Source organism: Aythya ferina (genome assembly GCF_964211825.1).
Source record: "Aythya ferina genome assembly, chromosome: 19".
Lineage (NCBI taxonomy): Eukaryota > Metazoa > Chordata > Aves > Anseriformes > Anatidae > Aythya > Aythya ferina.
In genome coordinates, this window is record NC_140309.1 from 1,490,280 (window position 1) to 1,516,793 (window position 26,514).

The window sequence follows — 26,514 nt, forward strand, 5'->3', positions numbered from 1 at the left end:
GGGCCTTGTGCCATCTCTTGTCATTGGTAATACATTGATGCTCCTGTAGATGATTTTTTCTCTTGCAGGTACAATAGTAAAGTCGTCTGAAGTTGCTCTTTTTAACAGGAGTTGTGTGCCTTTGTTCTCTGTTTGGACAGGGAGATGTTTCCGTAGCACAGAATTGTCAAACTCCAGTATACAAAACTCACCATTGACCCTGTGAATAGATGTATTTGCTTATTTAAATACTGTCTTCTTTTCCTTAATTTTTAATAACCCTAATAACCCTTTATGTATGTATTTATTTATTTATTTTTACTCCTCTTGGTTGCATACCATGCTTTCAAGCTCTTCTGTTTGACCAGAAGGGTGATGTCGATAATTCAGCTTCACTCTGTCCTTCACCCATGTTGGAGCCGGGCTTGTTGCGTGGAGCACCAACAGAGCTGTGTGCTCCATGTGACATCTGCAGCAGCCAAAGCTGCACAGGCTGGCTGCAGCTTTGTGGCGCAGCTGGGGAGGCAGGTGGTGGTCCTTTTGTGGGATCTGAAGGGAAGAAAGCTGCTCAGGAAGGGTGTGTACTGACCACCTTTGGGCCATGCCTGGCCCTGCTGTGTCCCCGCGGTGCTGCTGTCTGCAGCAGGGCAGCTGCTACATTGGCTTGTTTGTGAGGTCTGCAGAACTGGAGGAGGTGAAGCATGGGTAGTCACTGTTCCTTGGGGTCTACTGGCTGTATGAGCAGGATGTGCTGAGAAATGACCGATGTGACATGAGCGAGCCCACAGCAGTGCGTGCGCCACCGGACTTGCGTGCTGTCCTTTTGGAGCATAGTTCTGCTCCCCAGCAGTTGTGGGATCCCACATGCAGGCATGTCTCTGCTGCTGTGACAGCCCTGCTTCGGGCAAGCCAAGGAACAGCTGAAATCAAGAAGACCCCCTGACATGCTTTCCATAGTCTGGTATGCAAAGCCCATGTTGAGACCCCAGTCTCTGGGTCATCTCTGGACAATGTTTCATGTCCCCTTCCTGGGAGGTTTGCAGGGAAGTGGGAACACAGGAAGTAGGATAGAGGCACAGGGGGGTATGGAGTCATGGAGGCCTCAAGGGGCCTGCCTGTGCCGTGCCCTCGCAGGAGGCACAGCACAGCCAGCACAGGGCATGCATCCCTTTCACGTCTCACAGTCCCCAGTGAGTATCACACTGTCACTGTGGCCCCTATGGATCACAAGGAGTGGCCACATCCAATGGGCAGTCGCAGCCTGAATCCCGAGGTGCTTACGCTGTGCAGGGCAGCAACTGGCACTGTCCTTGGGGTGAGCTGAGGGCTCGTGGCAGAGAGGATGCCTTTTTCCCTGTCTCAGCCTCTGCTGGCACCATCCTTGGAGGGGCTGGAAAAGCAAGACGCTGAGTCCCGGCGTCCTGGGGAAGGGTGGCACTGTCTGCTTGAAAGCTCTTGTCGAGACTCTGGGGGCTTGGTGGTGCTGCTGAATTTAGCCAGAGGTCAGAAATATTCCTTGCCACCTGAAACTTTGTGCCACAATGTGAATGTGATGTGATCTTTTTGGGCTTCAGTAAAGCTTTTGACACAGGTTCCCATAGGATTCTACTGGACAAAATGTCCAGCATACAGCTAAACAAAAACATCATACCATGGGTGAGCAGTTGGCTGATGGGCAGGGCTCAAAGGGTTGTGGTAAATGGGGCCACATCAGGCTGGCTGCCAGTCACCAGTGGGGTCCCCCAGGGTTCCATTTCAGGGCCGGCCCTCTTCAATGTTTTTATAAGCGATGTGGATGTAGGACTAGAAGGTGTTTTTGAGCAAATTTGCTGATGACACTAAACTTGGAGAAGCTGTAGACTCTGTTGAAGGTGGAAAGGCCTTGCAGAGAGATCTGAACAGATTGGAGAGCTGGGCGATCACCAACCGCATGAAGCTTAACAAGAGCAAGTGTCGGGTCCTGCACCTGGGACGGGGCAACCCTGGCTATATGTACAGACTGGTTGATGAGACGCTGGAGAGCAGCCCCACAGAGAGGGATCTGGGGGTTGTGGTTGATAACAAGATGGACATGAGCCAGCAGTGTGCCAGCAGTGTGCCAGCAGCCAGGAGGGCCAACCGTATCCTGGGATGCATCAAGCACAGCATCACTGGTTGGTCGAGGGAGGTTATTGTCCCGCTCTACTCTGCGCTGGTGCGGCCTCACCTCAAGCACTGTGTGCAGTTCTGGGCACCACAGTACAAAAAAAAAACATTAAACTGTTGGAGAGTGTCCAGAGGAGGGCTACAAAGATGGTGAAGGGCCTAGAGGGGAAGACATATGAGGAGCAGCTGAGGTCACTGGGCCTGTTCAGCCTGGAAAAGAGGAGGCTGAGAGGAGACCTCATTGCAGTCTACAGCTTCCTCATGAGGGGGAGTGGAGGGGCAGGTGCCGGTCTATTCTCTTTAATGACCAGTGATAGGACCCGTGGGAATGTTGCCAAGCTGTGGCAGGGGAGGTTCAGGCTAGACATCAGGAAGAGGTTCTTCACCGAGAGGGTTGTCACACACTGGAACAGGCTCCCCAGGGAAGTAGTCACTGCACCGAGCCTGTTGGAGTTTAAGAAGATGTATGGTAGGGCTCATTAAGCTAAATACTATGATAAATTGCTACTTCCAGAAAATTATGTATATTAACAAAAAGGAGGAGAGTAAGCACAAGTGCAGGACCCAGGAAGACTGAGTGCGCCATGCTGCCTTGGCTTCAGATGGTCACCTGAGTGAAAATGTAGGAATGGTCATTTGGATGTCCTCTGACTGCTGAGTCTGCATTATCATCCTTAAGGCAAACACATGGGGAGCAGGTGGCTTGGGAAACAGAAACAGGGCAATGCGGTGTGAATATCAGACCAGGCATAAGGCCAAGGAGAGCGTTTTTACTTAAAGAAATATAAAGAGCCAACTCTGGAAGGGCAAAGGTTGGAATGGCTTTCAGAGCAGCAGGGGCAATGTGCTGCAAACAGCCTGTGCATGTGCCATCAGCGAGCGGAATGGCTGGCTGTGGCTGCAAAGGATGAGCCCCTGGGGGTGGCACTGGGTGACAGGGGATGAGCCCATGGCCAATCAAGCACTGCTGGCTTTGCCTGGGTGGGAGCGTGGAGCAGAGTGGTGGCAGTGAGCTGATGTTGGGCTCTTCTGGCTCGCTGCAGGTGGTGCTGTCTGAAGGGTGGGCACTTTCCCCCAGGTGGGGACCAGTGTGTTTGCTGACAGCTGAGGATGGGCATGTGGCACATCTCACTGTGGCATCTGGATAGTGCAGGTGTGAATACACAGGCACCATCTACCACTCCTGCAGCAGGTGCTGCCTTTCTTTGCTACACTTCTTTGCACCTTCCCTGTGCTACTGATTGTGAAAGCCAGCAAGTCACATTGTGGAGAAAGCTTCTTTGAAGCCTCAAATTTGCAGGACTGACACTGGTGCTGTGCACAGTGCTTCAGGTGACAGGCTTCACTGGTGAAGCATCCAGTGGCATCTTTGGGGTTTGGTTTGTGATGAGTGGGTTCATTGTGGTTTACTTTAGTTTTGGCACCCATCTTGAACTGCATACCTGTGTTGTCCATTAGGAATGTCATAAATAAATACTATTATTTGCTTCTTTTGCAAAACAAAACAGCAGCACAGCAAGCTCTGCCTTCCTCACAGCACCAGCCAAAGTTCTAAAAACATTTTGGCTTTCCTGCAGTGCTTTTCTCTGTGAGGTGTTGAGTGAGCTGGGCAGCCTTGAGAGGAGCCCGCATTGTCCTGCCTCATTCTGAATACCTGCACTGCCATCCCAGTCAACTCCAGCTGGGGTGGATTGGCCTCGCTGTGAGTGGGTTGCCTGCTGAGTAGGACACTGAGCAGTGTGACTCTTGGCATTATCTTCTGGGAAAGCTGTGTGCTGCTGTACAGGGAAGCTGATTTAGCTGATTGGGTATGGTGTATTTTTAGGCAAACATCTTCCTTTGGGTGTCAGATCTCAGTCGCCAAGCTGCGGTATTATGGTACTGGCACTGCCAGTGGAGAAAGGACAAACTTGTCCAGGTTCTTTTTGTAAACCAGGGGAAGCTGATGGCAAACCTCTGCACTGGGGGTTAGATTTGTAGAGAGCGTGTTAAAGCTGATGCATTTCTGGTGAAGTGGCTTCAGCAGTAGCTTGAGGTGACTTGTGTGGCAGAGGTCACAGAATGGCTGAAGTTGGCAGGGACCTCTGGGTACTTCTGGTCCAACCCTGCTCAAGCAGGGCCACCCAGAGCACATTGTCAAGGACCACATCCAGGTGGCTTTTGAAGGCCTCCAAGGGTGAGATCCACAACCTCTTTTGGCAGCCTATGCCAGTGCTTGGTCACTCGCACAGCACACAAGTGCTTCCTGATGGTCAGACAGAGCCTATTCTGCCTGTGGTCCAGGCACTGGGCACCTCTGAAAGGAGCCTGGCTCTGTCCTCTTTGCACCCTCCTGTCAGGTATTTATGGACATTGATGAGGTCCTCCCTGACCTCCTGTCAAACCTGAGAGTGTGTCACGTTTTTAGAGGCAATTCACGTGGATGAGTGAAGCCACCCAGCTCAGGGGGTTACCAAGTCCACATCTGGGTTTCCTTGGTCCTCCATAAGGCAACAGGCTGTCCCCTCACCCTGGAGGCCGGTGCCCTCTCTGCTGCTGGGCGCAGGGATGGCAGCACAGCAAATCTGGGAGAGGAGGAGCCGTGTGAAAATGTTCCTGAAGGGCAACCCTGGCTACTCTTGCCTTTGAACCAAACGTGTGACAGTAATGAAGACACTGAGCCAGGTGTGACAGTCCATTTTGTCTTGGAACCAGCTTTCCTGGTTATTTTTGCCATCCTGTCCGTTGACCCTGTCTGTTGGCCTGCACAGCTCTCCGAGGCACCTCAGTGCATTCCCTGAGGCTGTTGCTGTGTGCACATGGGCACATCAAGGCTGTGCTACTGCCCGTGACCTCACTGACCTGTTTCACAGCCACAAACAATGTGGTTTGGCTTTGCTGCTATTGGACTGTTGTTGCTGTGCTACAGTCCTGAGTGGGTTACAAATTCCAAATTTCCTGCCCAGAATTATTTGTGAGGAGTTTAATGTTAATTTGTTCTTACACCAGTGTTTCCCTTTAATTGAGAGAGGTTTCTCCTCCCTGCCGCATTCTGTGCGGAAGCCATTGGGCTGTCTTTGCTGCCGCTGTTTGGCACAAGAGAACAGACTGAGGCTGCATCACATCAGTCTGCTGCAGGGCAGAAATAAGCTTTCTTCATGAGTCTTTCCCTTAATAGTACAGTGTTTCAGTTTTTAGTGGATGTTTACAGGCTCAAGCTTATTTTCATAAGGACTAACTTAAAAAAAAATAAATCTTCTGTCCATGTTGTGTGAGTTTTCTGATGTTAGCTTCGGCCATTTCCCATCCTGCTGTGATGTCTGTTAGAAATTCTTTAATATTAAATCTTTCTTTTTGTCTGCTTTTATTTTCAGATCTTCCATCAAGTCCTGTCAGACATGCAGTATGTGATGTACAAAACAAATGTTCATTTCATTTTTCCAGAAGACATTTCATCTTTGCCTTCTGGGAGGACTGGTGTCTCTCCTGAATCGTGCTTAAGCTTCCTTTACAATCTAGACAAAGGCACCAAAGAAATTCATTGTCATGTTTATAGCCAGTGCAGTCTCATTTGACAGTTGTCGTTTTTATGGACTGCACTGATTTTCTCATCTCTTCTGGTGAAATCAACCAAGGGGGCTAAGGTGCCAGCTGCATCGCTGCCTCTGCCTGAGGCTTTATTTCAAGCAAATATATATGGCTTGCAAACGCAATGCCTCATTTTCTGCATTCATAGAATCATAGAATATCCCAAGTTGGAAGGGACCCACAAGGATCATTGAGTCCAACTCCTGGGTCCACACAGGTCTACCCGAAAATCAGAATTCAGACCGTATGACTGAGAGCACAGTCCAAATGCTTCTTAAACTCCAACAGGCTCGGTGCAGTGACTACTTCCCTGGGGAGCCTGTTCCAGTGTGTGACAACCCTCTCGGTGAAGAACCTCTTCCTGATGTCTAGCCTGAACCTCCCCTGCCACAGCTTGGCAACATTCCCACGGGTCCTATCACTGGTCATTAAAGAGAATAGACCGGCACCTGCCCCTCCACTCCCCCTCATGAGGAAGCTGTAGACTGCAATGAGGTCTCCTCTCAGCCTCCTCTTTTCCAGGCTGAACAGGCCCAGTGACCTCAGCTGCTCCTCATATGTCTTCCCCTCTAGGCCCTTCACCATCTTTGTAGCCCTCCTCTGGACACTCTCCAACAGTTTAATGTTTTTTTTTTGTACTGTGGTGCCCAGAACTGCACACAGTGCTTGAGGTGAGGCCGCACCAGCGCAGAGTAGAGCGGGACAATAACCTCCCTCGACCAACCAGTGATGCTGTGCTTGATGCATCCCAGGATACGGTTGGCCCTCCTGGCTGCTGGCACACTGCTGGCACACTGCTGGCTCATGTCCATCTTGTTATCAACCACAACCCCCAGATCCCTCTCTGTGGGGCTGCTCTCCAGCGTCTCATCAACCAGTCTGTACATATAGCCAGGGTTGCCCCGTCCCAGGTGCAGGACCCGACACTTGCTCTTGTTAAGCTTCATGCGGTTGGTGATCGCCCAGCTCTCCAATCTGTTCAGATCTCTCTGCAAGGCCTTTCCACCTTCAACAGAGTCTACAGCTTCTCCAAGTTTAGTGTCATCAGCAAATTTGCTCAAAAACACCTTCTAGTCCTACATCCACATCGCTTATAAAAACATTGAAGAGGGCCGGCCCTGAAATGGAACCCTGGGGGACCCCACTGGTGACTGGCAGCCAGCCTGATGTGGCCCCATTTACCACAACCCTTTGAGCCCTGCCCATCAGCCAACTGCTCACCCATGGTATGATGTTTTTGTTTAGCTGTATGCTGGACATTTTGTCCAGTAGAATCCTATGGGAACCTGTGTCAAAAGCTTTACTGAAGCCCAAAAAGATCACATCACATTCACATTGTGGCACAAAGTTTCAGGTGGCAAGGAATATTTCTGACCTCTGGCTAAATTCAGCAGCACCACCAAGCCCCCAGAGTCTCGACAAGAGCTTTCAAGCAGACAGTGCCACCCTTCCCCAGGACGCCGGGACTCAGCGTCTTGCTTTTCCAGCCCCTCCAAGGATGGTGCCAGCAGAGGCTGAGACAGGGAAAAAGGCATCCTCTCTGCCACGAGCCCTCAGCTCACCCCAAGGACAGTGCCAGTTGCTGCCCTGCACAGCGTAAGCACCTCGGGATTCAGGCTGCGACTGCCCATTGGATGTGGCCACTCCTTGTGATCCATAGGGGCCACAGTGACAGTGTGATACTCACTGGGGACTGTGAGACGTGAAAGGGATGCATGCCCTGTGCTGGCTGTGCTGTGCCTCCTGCGAGGGCACGGCACAGGCAGGCCCCTTGAGGCCTCCATGACTCCATACCCCCCTGTGCCTCTATCCTACTTCCTGTGTTCCCACTTCCCTGCAAACCTCCCAGGAAGGGGACATGAAACATTGTCCAGAGATGACCCAGAGACTGGGGTCTCAACATGGGCTTTGCATACCAGACTATGGAAAGCATGTCAGGGGGTCTTCTTGATTTCAGCTGTTCCTTGGCTTGCCCGAAGCAGGGCTGTCACAGCAGCAGAGACATGCCTGCATGTGGGATCCCACAACTGCTGGGGAGCAGAACTATGCTCCAAAAGGACAGCACGCAAGTCCGGTGGCGCACGCACTGCTGTGGGCTCGCTCATGTCACATCGGTCATTTCTCAGCACATCCTGCTCATACAGCCAGTAGACCCCAAGGAACAGTGACTACCCATGCTTCACCTCCTCCAGTTCTGCAGACCTCACAAACAAGCCAATGTAGCAGCTGCCCTGCTGCAGACAGCAGCACCGCGGGGACACAGCAGGGCCAGGCATGGCCCAAAGGTGGTCAGTACACACCCTTCCTGAGCAGCTTTCTTCCCTTCAGATCCCACAAAAGGACCACCACCTGCCTCCCCAGCTGCGCCACAAAGCTGCAGCCAGCCTGTGCAGCTTTGGCTGCTGCAGATGTCACATGGAGCACACAGCTCTGTTGGTGCTCCACGCAACAAGCCCGGCTCCAACATGGGTGAAGGACAGAGTGAAGCTGAATTATCGACATCACCCTTCTGGTCAAACAGAAGAGCTTGAAAGCATGGTATGCAACCAAGAGGAGTAAAAATAAATAAATAAATACATACATAAAGGGTTATTAGGGTTATTAAAAATTAAGGAAAAGAAGACAGTATTTAAATAAGCAAATACATCTATTCACAGGGTCAATGGTGAGTTTTGTATACTGGAGTTTGACAATTCTGTGCTACGGAAACATCTCCCTGTCCAAACAGAGAACAAAGGCACACAACTCCTGTTAAAAAGAGCAACTTCAGACGACTTTACTATTGTACCTGCAAGAGAAAAAATCATCTACAGGAGCATCAATGTATTACCAATGACAAGAGATGGCACAAGGCCCAGTTGCAAGTCAAAGCATACAAGGGGGCTGAGATGCAGATTCTAGCTGCTGCAGAAGAAAACAGTGTGGATCTGCAGAGCCAGACCTGAGGCTGGCCTTGCTTTCTGCTTTTATTTTAACGTACTCCTCCCCACAGCTTCCACACACAGGAGGCCACATGAAATAGGGACGCAACATTGACAGGAATGAGGTGCTTCCATCCTGTTGTGGGAAGGATGCTATCATACAAATGCATGGACACCTCCTGAGAAAGGCAAACCCAGTTTTATGGAACAGAAACGTGTACAAGCGGGCCACATCCCCACATCTCTCCCACTGACATGGAAGAAGCCCACAGAGATGTGCTATTCCCAGCCACACAAAGTCCCACTGCTGCCACTGCCAGCAGGCTGGGCATGAGGGCTGCACTGCCTCCACCGCCAGCCAGCGCCAGGAAAGTGACTGCCACAGTTTGGGACATGCCTCGGCTCTGAAACGCAGCATGATGGGAAATGAACACTAGACATTAAAGAGCAACTCTTCTACCTCCCACGGGGTTGTTCTCAATGAATGTCACTTGAGGAAGGAGGGTCTTCAGACTCAATCAGAAGATCACCAGAAATTTTACACTCACTTCATGTACTGCTGTAGGCTACAAGCAACCACTGAGGCTTTGGCCCTACAAACCCCTGCATGTGTACCCAATTCCAAACAGACACACAGTCCCACCAGCAGGTAAATGCCATGTACATGAGGTCCATATCTCTGCCTCTGGGGTGAGGGTTCAGCCAGACACAGGCTGCTCTTCTCTCCTGATGCTGCTCCAAAGAAGGTCTTTGTCACACTGGTGAAGCTTCTGCTGGCATGGAAACCTGACAAGCCTGGACAACATCCCACAAGCGCAGTCTCCTTGTCAACCTCTCCCCACTCAGCACCTGAACATGCTCTTTGAGCAGCATCCATTTCAACATCTCAAGGACCACTTTCTCAGGCCACTGCATAATAAGACATCAGGCAAGCACCTTCTGGTAGGAAACAAGGAAAGGATCTGTCGACCGACAAATGGTCCTTCCCAGCCCTGTTAGAGAATAACAACTAACATGGTCATCAAAGATCTATAAATATTAGAAAACCTAATTGTCTGCATGAAAAGCTGAAAGCTGAGTCCTGTCCTCCTGAAATCACCTAGACACACATTTCTTAACTGCGCACAGTGCCGAGTACATGGCATTTGTCCAGAGACAGGGACCCCCACCCAACCAGGTTTGCGCAGCCATCTCTCTACTTCAACAGGGGGGAAGCAAGCCACACTCAGCAAGAAATGGAGCACTCAGGGACCAGGAATTCCCAAACACCACCTTCATGGCCTGATGCTTGCTATCCCTCACCTCCTCCTGCTCTCCTCACATTCATTTTACCATTTGGACCTGTCTTGCACCCCAGAGATCGCAAAGCCTCACACCCTAGTAGACCCATTGGCTCCCTGGGGGATGGCACACCACGTGACTCTAGAAGCCCTGCACACACACGCCAGCCCTGGTCTCACGGCCCCACGGCACCCCTGATGTTGAGCCCTGCTGACAGCAGAGCTTTGTGCATTTAGCACAGATGTACTACGCGGCAGTGACAGGCCATCATGGCCTGCTGGCATTATCCCCCTGAACAACCACTGCTCACACTCACATTGGCGGGATCTGAAGGCTCCTCCTCACCCCCTGCAGCAGCAGCCTGGCCCCATCACAGGTAGCTGCTCCCCACTCCAGCAGCTGGGGATCCCCAACAAACACCGCTGCAGAGAAGATGCAGTTCTGTTGCTGGGAGGACACACCTCCTGCAGGAGGCCAGAGTGTCTTTAGGGCTGACCTAGATGTCATGTTGAATCTCTTCATGCAGCAAGGCGGGGTGCATTTCTTCCTGCCCAGTAACACAGAGACAAATCCCAGCTACAATAAGGTGACAACACGACAAGAGGACCTGGCTTGCCAAGCAGCCCCTAAAACACCCAACAAAGCAGAACAGCGCTGACACAGCACAGGTCGGGAGTACTCAGGAGATAGGGTTGTGCCATCAGCCACGAAGGACACCCCACAGGCCAGGACTTCAACACACTACGGGGCAGGTGTTAATCTGCACTCGTCAAGCAGAGGGCCAAATCCAGGCTCAGGGCAAACAGGTTTGCTCCTGTTGGCCTCAATGGCATGTGGGAACCACCTACAAAGAGCACAGAGCTCTGCTGGTCATCTTCCACAATCAGGCCTGCAGGTTGTTCCTCCTCCATAGCAGAGTACACTTTGCAAATGTAAGTTTCCCTGTTCCAAGGCAGTTCAGAGCAGGCCTGGGAGTGCTGCCACCTCCAAGCACCAGATATGCTAAAATGAGTTTGAAAACAATCAGGGTCCAAAGGTTCAGAAAAGACACAGATCAGCATGTTGAACGTCAAGCATCATTTTAAAAATCCCATTAAGATAGGAAGCTCATGTTCTGCACAGCAGCAAAAGCCCTGCATCCCCTCCTCAACTCCAAAAAAGACAGCTTTTTTCTTCTTTTAAATCATCTCCCTGGCAGAATTTAGATGCTGTATTAAAACAGGGAGGAATTGTCTGAGGCTGTTAACAAGGCTGGCTACAGGCAGCAGATCATTAGCACAAAGTGGGCCCCAACGCCCCATACCGGAACACACCCCTCCTGCCAGCACGGCTCTATACCAGAACTTCTCATGTGCTGCCCTGCTCATGCAGCCCTGGCAGGCTCTAAGCCAGCCACAGCACACACCTCTGTTCAGCCCCGGGGCACCTACACACCCCGAGCCGAGCACTGTACCCAGCAGCCCCACGCGGACCCCTCTGAGTGCAGGGGCACAGGCAGTGTGTCCCCCTACCCTCCCCCCCAGCAGGTGCCAGAAACAGCCCCAGAAAAGCTCCTGCACGCAGGGGCTGCAGACCCTTCAGTGTTATGGCTGGAGGTACTTCATGCCACCGCTGAGTAAGGATCATCTGCAGGAGAGATGCAAAAATCTCCTAATGCAAAAAGCAGCATGGTTTTTGTTTTTGTTTAAGATATTTAAAGGAATGGAGAGATTTTAAAATACTCTACAGCATCACTTCTCAGCCAGCACTGGCTGCCAAGAAGACACTTACAGAGCTGGGTTTCACTATTATTATTAAAAAGCCTATTTTCCAATTCTGTTTCCACAGCCTGCACTGTTCATGGAGAAAGAGTCCCTTGTTTGGGTGCTTTCCAAGCACCCAGGCTGAGCAGGAAGGGTGCAGATTTTCTTTTTATAGCCCCTTCCTCCTCAAGCATCTACAGCCACCCCCTCTTCACCTCACTGGCGTCACCGGTAGGAGAGCTCTGTATTCCTGGCACCTTCCAGACAAAGCCAGCCTCCCATTTCAGGTGGCCTCAGCTAGGTCTCTCCAGACAACACTCAGCCCCAACATGCATCTTTGTCTGGAGCTACGAGACCTGCCAGCCCAAGCAAAGCCCTTGGTTTATGGCACAGTGCAAAACCTGAAACAGCCAAGCTGGGAATGGTTATTTTTAGAGCACAGGACCTGCCAGGTGAATGTTTGCTGACGCTCCTGGTGCATTTCTGATACTGTTTCAAGTCACCCTCATGCAGTGTCACAGCCGCATCACCCATCTCATTCCCTCCTCTCTCACAAAGCATCCTGCAGTGCCCTGCCACGGGGGACGAGCACCCATTCCATGACAAGGGTGCCAACTCATGTCACCCACCCGCGTGGCCACACCTGAACGGCTGCGCAGCTCCAGGCTCTTCCCAGGCCAGATGACATCAGCAGAGCAAGAGGGATGAAAAAGCAAAACGCGAGAGGAAAGGAGAGGCCACCGCCTGCAGGGGCCATGGGACAGCCCCCGCACCCAGCACCCCACATAGCCTACACCCAGTCCAGGTGGAAGCGAGCCGTTTTTTGGCCACGGGAGCTCACCCGGCCTCCCGAACAGCTGGCACACGGGGCAGGACCACAAGGCAAGATGCCGTCCCGCAGCGGCCGCGACAGCCAAAAGTGTTCGGCGAGCAGCGGGGCCGCAGGTGCGGCGGCGGCGGGCGCTGGACGAGCACCTCGAACGAGCACCGGGCACCAAGGCCTGAAACGAGGCAGCGGCGGACAGAGGCGCCGCGGGAGCCCTCAGGGAACGGCCGCACTGCCCGGCCCGCGGGGACCGCTCCGTGCCCCGCGCCCCCGGCACCCGGCTCGCCCCGGGGCGGGTGGGGCCGGGGCCCCCTGCCGGTGCAGAGACACGGCCCGGAGGGGTTGGGGGGGGGGGAGGGGAGATCGCGGCCGCGCTCCGCAGGCCCCGGGAACCCAGGACGCCCCCGGCGCCTCCGCTCGGTACCGGGGGCGAGGCGATCCCCGTCCTGCCGCGTGCCCCCCACTTACAGCGCGCAGCTCCCCGGTCCGGTCCTTCATCGCGCCCCGCCGCCGCTCAGCCCGGCCGCCGCTCGGGGGAGGGGCGGGCGCGGCACATGCGCGCAGCCCGGCGGAGCGGAGCGGCCCCCGAGACGCTGGGAGCGGCCAGGGCGGGGGCGCAGCTCGCGGGGGGGGTCTCACGAGAGCGGCGTGGCGCTGAGGGGTGCCACGCGTGGGGGTACGCTGGGAGCGGGTCACACCTGGAGGGGTCGTACCGGGGGGTGCAGCAGACTCTGCAGCCCGGAGGGCACCCGCAGGAGGGGCTGGGACAGCAGTGGGGCAGGGCAGGGTCCCCGGGGGCCCTGGAGCTGGGCTCTGGAGGAGCCTTGAGGCGACCCAGGCCCAAAACAACGGCGCCAGGTGGCTGCTGGGGGAGGGGCCTTGCCACTGTCGGGAGGCTCCCCTGTGCCCACCGCCCACCTCACTCTGCCAGCAGGGCACAATAGGAGGCTCTGGGGCAGCCTGAGGTGGGACAGAGCTCCCCAGGATTCCTGGGACAAGCAGAGCGCTGGGGTACACCCGGTGAGAATGGCTGGATCTGCTCCTGCCTGCAGTCCTTCACCAGGGAGAAGCTCCAGAGGCACCATGGCAAAAGGCAATGCTACAGGAACAGCCTCTGGGTGTTGCAGCAGCCATATGTCAGCCAGGCATTATCATCCCAGCAAAACTCTGCCCCTGTTCCCTGGGAAATGTCCACTCATCACAAGTCAGTGCCATGACAGAGACTTCATACAGACAGTCCCTGAACTGCACTATTCCCCCTTCTCGGCAGGGCAGGGGGAGAAATTAAGGTTATAAAGCTGGTCGCTTGTGATATGTATTTGGAGACTGCTCACTACCATCACGGGCAAAACTAACTTAGCTTGGGGAAGATGGACTTCCCCAGCCACGCTCCTGACTCTTCAGCCTCCCTCCCCCAAGCAGTGCAGGGGAATGGAGGTGACAGTCAGCTCATAACCCTTTGTCTCTGCTGCCCATTCTTCCCGCAGTTCTCCCCCTGCTCCAGCACAAGTTCTCTCCACGGGCCTGCTCCTGTGGTGGCTCTTCGGGAGCTGCAGCCTTCTTCAGGCAAGAGCCACGTGCCGTACAGGTGCTCGGGGGACACAGAAGGGGTCCCCTGCAGTGCTCCCATCACCCCAACAGGGGCACATCACTTGTGCCCCGTGCAGCCATTGCGAGCTTTTTTTCTTTTTTTCCTACTGCACCACAGCTTTTTTTGTCAGTTGACTTCGGTCTTGCGGGATACTTGCGGTTCTTCCCTGCCGCCCGCTTCCGCTCAGCGCTGCCCTCAGCTCCGACGAGGGGACGTGACCTCCCCGGTGCCTCCGCGAGCCCCGGCACCGTGCGCGCGTCCTTGCGCGTGCCCCGTCCCGCGGCTGCAGCGCGAGGGCCCGCTGGGGGCGCTCGGGGACGGCGGCGGGGCCGAGCCGGGCCGAGCCCCCCGAGGCAGTGCTGGGGCATGGCGCCCTCTGGCGGCCGCGACGAAACCCTGCTGAGGCGCCGAGCGGGGCCGGTCCGGCTCCAACGCCTTGGCCACGGGCCGCCAGGCTCAGCCCCCGGGCCGCGCAGCCCGGTGCCCATCCCCCGGCCTCTCCCCCTCCACGCCTCGGAGTGGGGCCCCTCCAGAGCAGGGACATGAGCGGCAGCGGGCCCAGCAGCGGGCTCTGTGACGAGGCAAAGGGACCTTTGCACGGGGCCCTGTCACGAGCAGCCTGGATATTAGGCCTCTGCTCTGCACAACTGCATCCAGAGCCTGCAAGGCTTCTCCTGCAGGTGTGTGGAGGAGAGCAGGGTGCTCAGGAGCCCACGGGAGGACTTGGCCAGCAGCTCTTCTCCTGCCAGCTTTGTCCCAGCTTTGGCAAGGGCCTGGGAAAACCCTCAGCCCTGCGGCCCAAGCCAGGAGCCTTGGGAGCTCTGCAGGACAGACAAGAGGTGCTTGGTTTCTGGCTATATCCCTCCTGACACCTTGCTGGGACATTAGCAGGAGGGTTTTGCCCATCCTGGTGCTGTGGATTTGGGTCTGTTGCCAGTTTGGCAGTTTAGCCACGGGCATGAGATAAATAACAGGGAGAATGGAACCAGTGCTGGGCAGGAATCTATGCCAGAGAAACAGTGACTGTTGATTTAGGAAAAAGGTAATTTTGACCAGACAAGATATACAGTGGGCCTCCATCACACCCATGTTGCTCTGTCAGGTGAGCCATCTCACCCCTCCCTGCTCCCAGTCCCATGCCTGGAGCAAGACAGAGCAGACTGTCCCAGGACTTGTCTGCTCTGCAAGTCTTTGGGGACACTCAGAGCCCTGACCATGGCAGGGGCACAGGTGGAGGCCTGACTGACCCGGGAGGAGAAGTGACAGGAGAAAGCAGTTGTTAGGGAGCTGGGCTGGGTCCAGCATCTGCTGGTGGTGAGGCTGCTGCAGCCCCATGCCGCTGTTATAGCCAGCAGTGAGGCTGAGCATGCATTTCTGCTGAGCACATGCATGCACAGCACATACATACATGCACGGCTGGCCCCACACACCTGACACACAGCTGGTCCCCCAGAGACAGCTCTCACACTTACCCTCACCATCAGCCCCTGCTTCAGGGCCACCCCACCCATCACCCAGGTCCACCCACATCTCCACGTGTCTCCACAGGTACACAGGCTCCAGGGGATGCACTGCCAACACACCAGCCCTCCCCACTGCATCTGACCCTGGCTGCTGCACTCACACCTCATACACATATGTGTACACAGAACAGAGAGCCCTCACCCAAAACAAAGTTAGAAATGGAATTTAATAAGACAGACTATGCTGATCACTGGCATAGAGCACAGCCAGACAAGCATTCTGGCCAGCAACCTGTCCACATGCAACCAGCCTTTTTTGCCCCCATATTCTACTTTCCCATTCTTGGTCTTCTCCACATCATTCAGATCCACCCCTTTCCCCACCTTTGGTTCCTCTCTTAAACATCATATACCATGTTCTGTACAATGTCCACATGCTCTTCCCCTGTATTGCCTGCCCTCAGGCAGAAATAACACTTTGTGCTTTCATGCCCTAGCCCTGGGGCCGAGGCTCCACAGGAAGGGCCTGGAGAAGGTAGCCCTTCCTGAGCCCTAGTTTGGGCTCCTGCCTGCCTTTGTGTCACTGTGCTCCTCCAGGTTCCTGGAGATAGACTCTGACGGGCTGGCAGCCCCTCTGAGGGGCCTGGGAGTAGCTCTGCAGGGTGTTACTTGGGGTCCCCGCCTGCCATTGTCTCCGTGCTCCTCTGTGGGTGTGCAGAGGAGCTTTACCACACAACCTACCAGCAGGGAGAGTTCTCTTCAACAGGAACAAGGCTTAATTTAATCAAGTTACAAGAGCGCTGTGCATTTCTAAAAGAGAAATCACCCCCTCTGCCATCACCCCCATGAGCCCTCCCCATGGCTGGAGCTGTGGAGCCCACCTTCTTGTTCTTTTGTCTTCTCTCTCTGCCACCCCCAAAATGTGCCTGGGGAGGCTGGGCAGGCCCATCAAGGAGCTGTCTCTACTGACAGCAGCTCCCCCTGAAGAGCAGCACTGATTTAGTCCCCAGGCTCACACTTGCCCACACAAGCTCCCTTCTCATCTGGGAGGAGCTGCAGCAGTGAGTGCAGACCCACTCACTCATCCACCAACTGCACATGAAACCGGTTCCATGTGAGGGGAATCTGTGCAGCTTGGCTGCTTTGCTCCCACCTGTGCTATATGTGAGCATGCACACAGCTGTAAGCACTCCTGGTGCAACTTTCTCAGCACTCCATCCTCAGCACCTTCTCCAGCCACCCCGAGGGTTCCTGCTTACAGTTCTGAGCATGGCGTGCATGCTGTGACACACTGCTGGTGCCTTCTCACATCCCCCAGAGCCCATGCTGCCATGGGCAGCCTTCTCTCCTCCATAGACAGATCTGCTCCATGCATACTGGGGCTCTGATCACTCTGAGAGGGCCAGTGTCCTTCAGAGTGTGCTGTGGCCCATTGGCTTCTGTGGAGAGCTGGGACAGTCTTGGTCAAGGTGTTCCTGCAGGTAAAGGGATCAGTTTTTCTCTCAGAGGATTTGAAGCTCTTGCTCCCATCACAAACACCTACCAGCTCCAAAAACAGTTCTTTAGTCAATTAGAAAGAAGTGCAACACACATCTGGGTCTGTCTTTGTGTCATTAGACATCCATGTACCTTTCAAGAGCTCTAAAATCGAAGAAAAATTGTAGACACCTCAGCTGGGAGCACAGAAACAAGGGTCTCAATGAAAGGAAAGCTCATACTGGTGGAGCTTAAGTGTTGGGCTTAACTGTATGTCTTACCTTGTACCAATCAGCTGTTACAGCACCTCTCATATTTTTGTACTGCACTGATTTGCTGCAGCTTGTTAGGGCAGGGTCTCACTTCACTGTGTGTTCATGCACTGGTGGCACAAAAGGCCTAGTTGCTGCCAATCCTTCTAACACAAAGGGTGGTCTCACCCACTGTTGGAAGGACACACACAAAGCCAGCAAAATGCAGCAAAGAAAGCCCAGCCTGCTGGCTCATGCAGACTCTTTGCTGGCCTAGCCATGCCTGCTGTCCATGCACACTGTGGCAGCTCAGCTCTCAACTGCCCACCACAAGGCCTCACACCTCTCTGTCCCTATCTCCACCACTGCTAGCAGCTCATTGCCTCCTGCTATGGGAATTGGCTGCTCCTGGGACAATTCCACATGCCCTGTGCTCACTGCTCCCTGAGGCAGGTCAAAAGCCTTCCAAACCCAGCTCTCAATCCTCACCTCTCACAAAAGCCAGGATGCCATGCTCTGCTTGTCCCAGCTGAGATCATGGATTGGTCTGACCATGCTTTTGTGTGTCATCACACTGCAGAGTCCTTTTCCCTGCTAGAGCTAATGCTGAACAGCTCATTTTGCCTGTAATCTCATGGCACTGTGGTGGCCGCATGGCTTTCAGCTCTCTCCACCTTGCTGCTGCCCAGAAGATCTCCAGTACCAGTTTCAAGACGTCAGAGCAGGGACCCCTGCCAGCAAGACAGCTCAGCATCCTCCTCCACGACAGCCTTTGAACTTCCACGTGAAGCACCCTTTTTAGTTAAGTCTTATCAAGAGGATCCCACATAAACATTTCCCTCCTCTCTTAAGCTCCGCAGAGAATCATAGAAGCCAATATTCCCACTCTGTAACCAAGTCCCTTCCAGTCTCCTACACATCCTTTCCCATGTGCAGCCCAGCAGGGGCTCCCTCCACTAAAAACTGCAGATCCCTCTCCCTTCCAGCCAGCTGTGGACCATGCACCCTTCCTCCAGTGCTACATGCCCTCACAGGTGCAGAGCTCTCTCTCATCTGTGGCACTAGAGAATGCTACAGGAACTTGTTCTGTTGAGCAGCGAGAACTGGAACCGAGACAACAGAACAAACACCTTTCAAATACCCTCTCAGAGCACCATCTGACCCCAGGAATTCAGACTCAGATGTGGGGGGGGACTAGATTCCTAAGAGCCCTGGAGACACAAAGACTAACTGGAAGAAGCTCAAACAGCACTTCATTTGTACAAGCAACAGGGACCACGATAAAGGAAGTCAGACATCCCCTTAATTCTAACAGTGCCTACTTCTGCAGCACTTGATGTATGTAAGAGCTGTCAGGTGAGTCAGGCACCTGACATCAACTGAAAATGCAGCACAGAAACCCAAGGAAGCTCATATATTCCTCATACATGAAAAATTACTATGGTATTTTGAGCAGAGATTGCAGGAGGATGGCTGCTGAAGTATGCAACTGATCTAAGATTGATCTTGCTGTTTCTGAGGACTTGTATCCATAGAGACTGGATTGTGACTGCAAATGGAGTGATGAGCTTGGATGTGCACAACAAGGTGGTGCAGAATAAATTCTCGCCAAAGCATGCAGACATGCAGAGAAAAGGAAGCTGTTGGCCCTGAGCAAGGCTGAAGGTGCAGACAAGACTGAAGTACGGACTCTGCATGACAGGAGCAGGGGCTTGCAGGACTTGCAGCTTGGCTGAGACTTAGAAAGCAGCTGAAGCTGTTCATTCATCTTGCAGTCACTGCTGCCACTTCAGGGGAACTACTGTCTTCAGAGGCAAAGGACAGAAGTCCTGCAACAGCTGCCAGAAGTAGTATGTCAAGGAATATACTGGAAAACTGCTCAGTGAGGGTGAAGACTGGAGCCAGTAAGCACAGCAGTGCTGATAGAGCCAACTAGACTCACTTAGTGCCAAGAACACAGGCCAAGAGCAGGCAGTAGGTCATTAAGATAGGCCACTCTGCACCACCTGCTGCCCCATGCACGGTAAGCTTCACACCAGTGCCCTGCTGCCCGTATGTGCCCATGCCAGCACGGACATCCTGGGGAGGAGCAGTGCAGAGAAGGGCATACATGACTGCAGTCACAAGTGGATCCAGCCAATGAGCTGCAGGTTCCCACTCCCCATGCTAGGAAAGCAGAGATAATTTGAACAGAGATTACACAAAATGCTTGCCTCCATGCCAATAGTCATTAAAAAGTTGCTTTTGAAAAGCTAATATTGTCTACTGTCTCATATGCCCAAGTGACAGGAGGATGTTTTGCCACCTTCTTTATGATAGCAAGATTTCTGTCTTAACACTGCCTTTGGGGCAAGAGTCCAGCCCAGCCTGGCAGGAGTGGGGGAGTTCAGCAAAAACAGAAAGGAGGTAAGGAGGGGAGAGAATCTGTGCTAAGACTTGCAGAGGTTGAGGGAAGGTTTATGTAAATATCTGTTGTGCCAGATATGAGAAAAACTTTGCCCCTGAGGGATCCCTCCCCAGGCTGCTGTTTTGCCTAGCCCATGCTGGTAGGGCATCCCAGATCCACATCACCTGGCTGTTCTGCACACCTTGGACTGTCTCAGTGTTTCTGCACAATCCACAATGCTCGGCAAGGCAAGGAACCACAGGAAGGCATTGATGGCAGAGGCTGGTGTCATGGTGAGCGCAGCTCAGTGCTCTCTCAGAGTGGAAATGCTTCAGTGGTGCAAAAGAAGGGGTCAGATTGGCTTTTCTGCTAATAATCAGGGCAAGGGTTGGTAGCTGGGAGAAAAGACAAAGCAGAGACAAACCTTCATAGAATCACAGAATGGTCTGGGTTGGAAGAGACCTTAAAGACTGTTCCAGTACTAATCCCCTGCAGGGACACCTGCCACTAGACCAGGTTGCCCAAAGCCCTGTCCAGCCTGGTCTTGAGCACTTTCAGGGATGGGGAATCCACAGCTTCTCTGGGCAACCTGTTTCAGTGCCTCACCACCTTCAGAGTAAAGATTTTTTTCCTTATGTGTAATCTAAATCTTCCCTCTTTTAGTTTAAAGCCACTACTCATTCCAGAAAGGAATAAACACAGGTTTCTATGTACATGGTACTGGAGAAGATAAAGGATGGAGGAGAAGTGACCAAGGAACATGGAGGGAATCCAGCCCTTGCAGGTACAGCTAAGGTGGAAAATGTTGTGAACAGAACTAGAGAGAATCCAGCAAGCCAGACTCAATGTGCTTCCAGCAGCAGCAAGAAAAATGGCCATTTACTTTTGTCAACAGCTTGCCTGATCTCTCAGACTCACAATGCGGTCTTCAGAGCCATGAGAGCACCACAGTGCTCACAAGATTTACAGCAGAGAGAACAATGTATCACAGACTCATTGGCAACCTGGGATGGGAACACCCCAGAGAAACAATAACCACTGAGTAGGAATCACACACACACTCCCTCCTCTGCACACCTCCACCAGCAGCCTTACAACAGGCTTTGCTCAGCTCATCCACAAGCTGACACCGTCAACTGTTGTGCCCCAGAAAATTCACAAGAGAAAAAAAAATCTGTGAGGGACGATGGATAGTCTCCATCATAGGAGAGGCAGAACTCAAGGAGGTGGTCGAGAGGTTGAGGGATATCAGGGAGTGTGAGCGGGAGATAGATTGGTGGAGCAACTCCCTGTGCGGCCTGAAGGACAGGTACCGGGGTGAGACACCCCAAATGGGGGTGGACCCCCTGCCCTGTTGCTGTCCGGCAGAGGCAGGGGACCTAGGAGTTGAGGAGGAATGGAGACAGGCCCCTGCTCGACATCGCAGATGATGCCCCCCCCTACTGGCCCCACCTTCCCAGGTGCCCTTACACAACAGGTTTGAGGCCCTGGAGCTTGAGAGACTGGTAGGTGAGGAAGAGGTAGGAAGTGCACCCAGGAGGATGCCTAGGGTGAGGAATTCGACTCCACGCCTCAGGACTGCCCCCACCAAGACAGAAAGACAGGTGATTGTTGTGGGCAACTCCCTTCTCAGGGGAACAGAGGGACCTATTTGTTGGCCTGACCCTACCCGTAGGGAAGTCTGCTGCCTGCCTGGGGCCAGGGTCAGGAACATTGCCAGAAAGCTTCCCAACCTGGTTCACCTCTCTGACTATTATCCTCTTTTAATAGTCCAGGCTGGCAGTGATGACGCTGAAGAGAGAAGCCTGAAGACTGTCAAATGGGACTTTAGGGGACTGGGAGGGTTAGTGGATGGAGCAGGAGTACAGGTGGTGTTTTCGTCCATCCCTGCAGTGGCAGGGAGGGGTACAGAGAGGACACAGAAAGCCCACCTGGTAAACACGTGGCTCAGAGGCTGGTGCCAACATAGAAATTTTGTTGTTGTTTTTTGACAGTGGGGCGCTTTACTTGGCACCCAGCCTGATGGCCACAGACGGGTCCCTATCTCTAAAGGGAAAACGGATCCTAGGCCAGGAGCTGATGGGGCTCATTGAGACGGCTTTAAACTAGGTAAGAAGGGGGACGGGGCTGAAACAAGGCTTGTTAGAGCTGTGCCAGGGGGAACAATGGCAAGGCCAGGAGAGAAGGCAATGGCCCAACTGAAGTGCATCTACACTAATAGATGCACTTATCATTCCCAGCCTCAAGTTCCATGACATCAAAACTCTCTCTGATATAGAGAGCCACACCACCACCCCTTCTGAAGAGCCTATAGCCAGACATTGCAGCACTCCAGTCACGAGAGTGGTCCCACCACGTTTCTGTGACAGCAAACAAGTTGTAGCCTGCCTGCCACACGATGGCTTCCAGCTCCTCCTGTTTGTTACCCATGCTAGCACACTAGCAGTGTGCTCAGGTGGCCAAGAAGGCCAACGGCATCCTGGCTTGTATCAGGAACAGTGTGACCAGCAGGGCTAGGGAGGTGATCGTCCCCCTGTACTCAGCTCTGGTGAGGCCGCACCTCGAGTACTGTGTTCAGTTTTGGGCCCCTCACTACAAGAAGGACATCGAGGTGCTTGAGCGGGTGCAGAGAAGGGCAACGAAGCTGGCGAGGGGCCTGGAGAACAAGTCCTACGAGGAGCGGCTGAGGGAGCTGGGCTTGTTCAGCCTGGAGAAGAGGAGGCTCAGGGGCGACCTTATCGCTCTCTATGGGTACCTCAAGGGAGGCTGTAGCGAGGTGGGGGTTGGCCTGTTCTCCCACGTGCCTGGTGACAGGACGAGGGGGAATGGGCTTAAGTTGAGCCAGGGGAGTTTTAGGTTGGATGTTAGGAAGAACTTCTTCACTGAAAGGGTTGTGAGGCACTAGAACAGGCTGCCCAGGGAAGTGGTGGAGTCACCATCCCTGGAAGTCTTCAAAAGACGTTTAGATGTAGAGCTTAGGGAAATGGTTTAGTGGGGACTGTTAGCGTTAGGTCAGAGGTTGGACTCGATGATCTTGAGGTCTCTTCCAACCTAGAAAATTCTGTGATTCTGTAATGCATGCAGCATGGGTAACAAACAGGAGGAGCTGGAAGCCATCGTGTGGCAGGCAGGCTACAACTTGTTTGCTGTCACAGAAATGTGGTGGGACCACTCTCGTGACTGGAGTGCTGCAATGTCTGGCTATAGGCTCTTCAGAAGGGGTGGTGGTGTGGCTCTCTATATCAGAGAGAGTTTTGATGTCATGGAACTTGAGGCTGGGAATGATAAGGTTGAGTCCCTATGGGTTAGGATCAGTGGGAAGGCCAACAAAGCAAGCATCCTGGTGGGGGGTCTGTTATAGACCGCTGAACCAGGATGAGGAGACTGATGAGGAGTTCTACAGGCAGCTGACAGAAGTTGCAAAATCATCAGCGTTTGTTCTTGTGGGGGACTTCAACTTCCCAGACATATCCTGGAAGCACAACACAGCCCAGAGGAAGCAGTCTAGGAGGTTTCTGGAGAGCGTGGAAGATAGCTTCCTGACACAGCTGGTTAGTGAGCCTACCTTGGGAGGTGCCCCGCTAGACATTCTCTTCACAAACAGAGAAGGACTGGTGGGAGATATGGTGGTTGGAAACTGTCTTGGGCAGAATGACCATGAAATGGTAGAGTTCTCCATTCTTGGAGAAGCCAGGAAGGGGACCAGTAAAACTGCTGTATTGGACTTCTGGAGGGCTGACTTTGAACTGTTCAGGATGGCAGAGTCACTTGGGAGGCAGTTCTGAAGGGCAGAGGAGTCCAGGAAGGCTGGGCACTCTTCAAGAAGGAAATCTTAATGGCACAGGAGCGGTCTGTCCCCATGTGCCCAAAGACGAGCCAGCAGGGAAGAAGACCGGCCTGGTTGAACAGCGAATTATGGCTTGAGCTTAGGAGAAAAAAGAGGGTTTACAATCGTTGGAAAAGAGGGCGGGCCACTAGGGAGGACTATAAGGATGTTGCAAGGCAGTGCAGGGACAAAACTAGAAAGGCCAAAGCTCATCTGGAGCTCAATCTGGCTACTGCTGTTAAAGACAACAAAAAAAATTTTTACAAATATATCAACGCAAAACACGACTAAGGAGAATCTCCAGCCTTTACCGGTTGCGGAGGGAAAGTTAGTTACAAGAGATGAGGAAAAGGCGGAGGTGCTTAATGCCTTCTTTGCCTCAGTCTTTAGTGGCAAAACCAGTTGCTCTCTGGATACCCAGTACCCTGAACTGGTGGAAGGGGATGGGGAGCAGAATGTGGCCCTCACTATCCATGAGGAAATGGTTGGCAACCTGCTATGGCACTTGGATGTACACAAGTCAATGGGGCCGGATGGGATCCACCTGAGGATACTGAGAAAACTGGCGGAGGAGCTGGCCAAGCCGCTTTCCATCATTTATCAACAGTCCTGGCTATCAGGGAAGGTCCCAGTCGACTGGCAGCTAGCAAACGCGATGACTATCTACAAGAAGGGCCGGAGGGTAGACCCAGGAAACTATAGGCCTGTTAGTTTGACCTCAGTGCCAGGGAAGCTCATGGAGCAGATTATCTTGAGAGTCATCACACAGCACTTACAGGGCAACCAGGTGATCAGGCCCAGTCAGCATGGGTTTATGAAAGGCAGGTCCTGCTTGACGAACCTGATCTCCTTCTATGACAAAGTGACGTACTTGGTGGATGAGGAAAAGGCTGTGGATGTGGTCTACCTTGACTTCAGCAAGGCTTTTGACACTGTCTCCCACAGCATTCTCCTCAAGAAACTGGCTGCTCATGGCTTGGACAGGCGTACACTTCGTTGCGTTAAAAACTGGCTGGATGGCCGGACCCAAAGAGTTGTGGTGAACGGAGTCAAATCTAGCTGGAGGCTGGTCACTAGTGGCGTTCCCCAGGGCTCAGTATTAGGGCCAGTTCTCTTTAATATCTTTATCGATGATCTGGAAGAGGGGATTGAGTGCACCCTCAGTAAGTTTGCAGATGACACCAAGTTAGGTGTGTGTGTTGATCTCTCGAGGCTAGGAAGGCTCTGCAGGAGGATCTGGATAGGCTGGACTGATGGGCTGAGGCCAACTGCATGAAGTTTAACAAGGCCAAGTGCTGGGTCCTGCACCTGGGGTGCAATAACCCCAAGCAGCACTACAGGCTGGGAGATGAGTGGTTGGAAAGCTGCCTGGTGGAGAAGGACCTGGGAGTATTGGTGGATAGTCGGCTGAATATGAGCCAGCAGTGTGCTCAGGTGGCCAAGAAGGCCAACAGCATCCTGGCTTGCATAAGAAACAGTGTGGCCAGCAGGACTAGGGAAGTGATCATCCCCCTGTACTCAGCTCTGGTGAGGCCGCACCTCAAGTACTGTGTTCAGTTTTGGGCCCCTCAGTACAAGAAGGACATCGAGGTGCTTGAGCGAGTCCAGAGAAGGGTGACGAAGCTGGTGAGGGGTCTGGAGAACAAGTCTTATGAGGAGCGGCTGAGGGAGCTGGGCTTGTTCAGCCTGGAGAAAAGGAGGCTCAGGGGCAACCTCATCGCTCTTTATAAGTACATTAAAGGAGGCTGTAGTGAGGTGGGGGTTGGTCTGTTCTCCCGTGTGCCTGGTGACAGGACGAGGGGGAATGGGCTTAAGTTGCGCCAGGGGTGTTTTAGGTTGGATATTAGGAAGAACTTTTTTTACTGAAAAGGTTGTGAGGCATTGGAATGGGCTGCCCAGGGAAGTGGTGGAGTCACCATCCCTGGAGGTCTTCAAAAGACATTTAGATGTTGAACTTAGCGATATGGTTTAGTGGAGGACTTGTTAGTGTTAGGTCAGAGGTTGGACTCAATGACCTTGAAGTCTCTTCCAACCTAGACAATTCTGTGATTCTGTGATCTCCATCTTCATTTAAAGAAAGCTTGGACAAACATCTCAGGCTGATATTAAGTTAAGGTGACCTTGCCTGGACTAGACCTCGGTGTCGAACTTGACCTTTCTGTCTAAGGTCAGAACAAATCATAAAAAATACACCTTTCCCACCAACCCAAAAGGCTGATCCTCACATTCTCAAACACCTGGAAAGCATAAAAGAACACAAAAGTTTCTCTTTGACATACTACAGACATCCTCACAACTGTTTTGGAAGTCATTTTTTTTTTCAACATTTAAGAAACTGTGAATGAATTATAGGTCTGCTACAATCACAGACTTTCTGATTTTCTGTGCTACTTTAGAACAAGATCTTCACAGATGAGAGAAAGAGAAGTACCTGTGGTCTACACAGTACTAGGGTTCACTTAGAATACTGCCTGAAACAAAGCAGTAAAAGAAATTCATTCCAACTAAACCAGTGATTTCAATACAGGAAAAGGAATATACAGACACTTATTTTTGATTGATCTAATGAAGTGTGATTTTGTATTCTTTTGTACTCTCAGCTGCACTCTTGTATTGAAATGTTGATATTGACTTTAGAGAATACAGGCTGTACCTTGAGAAGACAAGCATAATAAAAAGGTAACTGGTGGTGGAAGGCAGATCAGCCCACTCCTTCACCTCACTTCCAGGAGAGGGCTTGCAGCAAGCTTTCATCTGATACCCTAAGCCCCTGGCTAAAATAAAAACATACTGAGACCACAAGCAACAAGCAGTCATTTAATAAAGATCACATAAGCCCCACATAAGTGCAGATAAAAAATACTTCTCCCTCCCAACATACCATGCAATGACAAGACAAATCCCTGTAGGATGTGTCTGCTGCAGCTTCTTCCTCCCAAAGCCAGCGACAGCACTTCACATGCCAACCCACTGTCCTTCCCAAATGCACCTCTGAGGTGCACATCGCCTGCCTGCCAGCACATTCCCCTCCCTGCTGCAGTGCTCCTTGTTACTACTGGG

General features: G+C 52.8%; 1 protein-coding gene across 3 annotated transcripts in view; it reads right to left on the bottom strand.

Annotated features, from left to right (window-relative positions):
• The window catches only part of STX1A (syntaxin 1A), a 109,858-nt gene extending 96,819 nt beyond the window's left edge, over positions 1 to 13,039 (bottom strand). For all 3 annotated transcript variants that reach the window (XM_084492723.1, XM_084492722.1, XM_084492724.1), the window contains exon 1: positions 12,930 to 13,039. In XM_084492723.1, the coding sequence (XP_084348849.1) occupies positions 12,930 to 12,959 (30 nt within the window). In that variant the 5' untranslated portion in view covers positions 12,960 to 13,039. The remainder of the gene's footprint in view (positions 1 to 12,929) is intronic.
• Between the last annotated feature and the right edge of the window lie 13,475 nt (positions 13,040 to 26,514).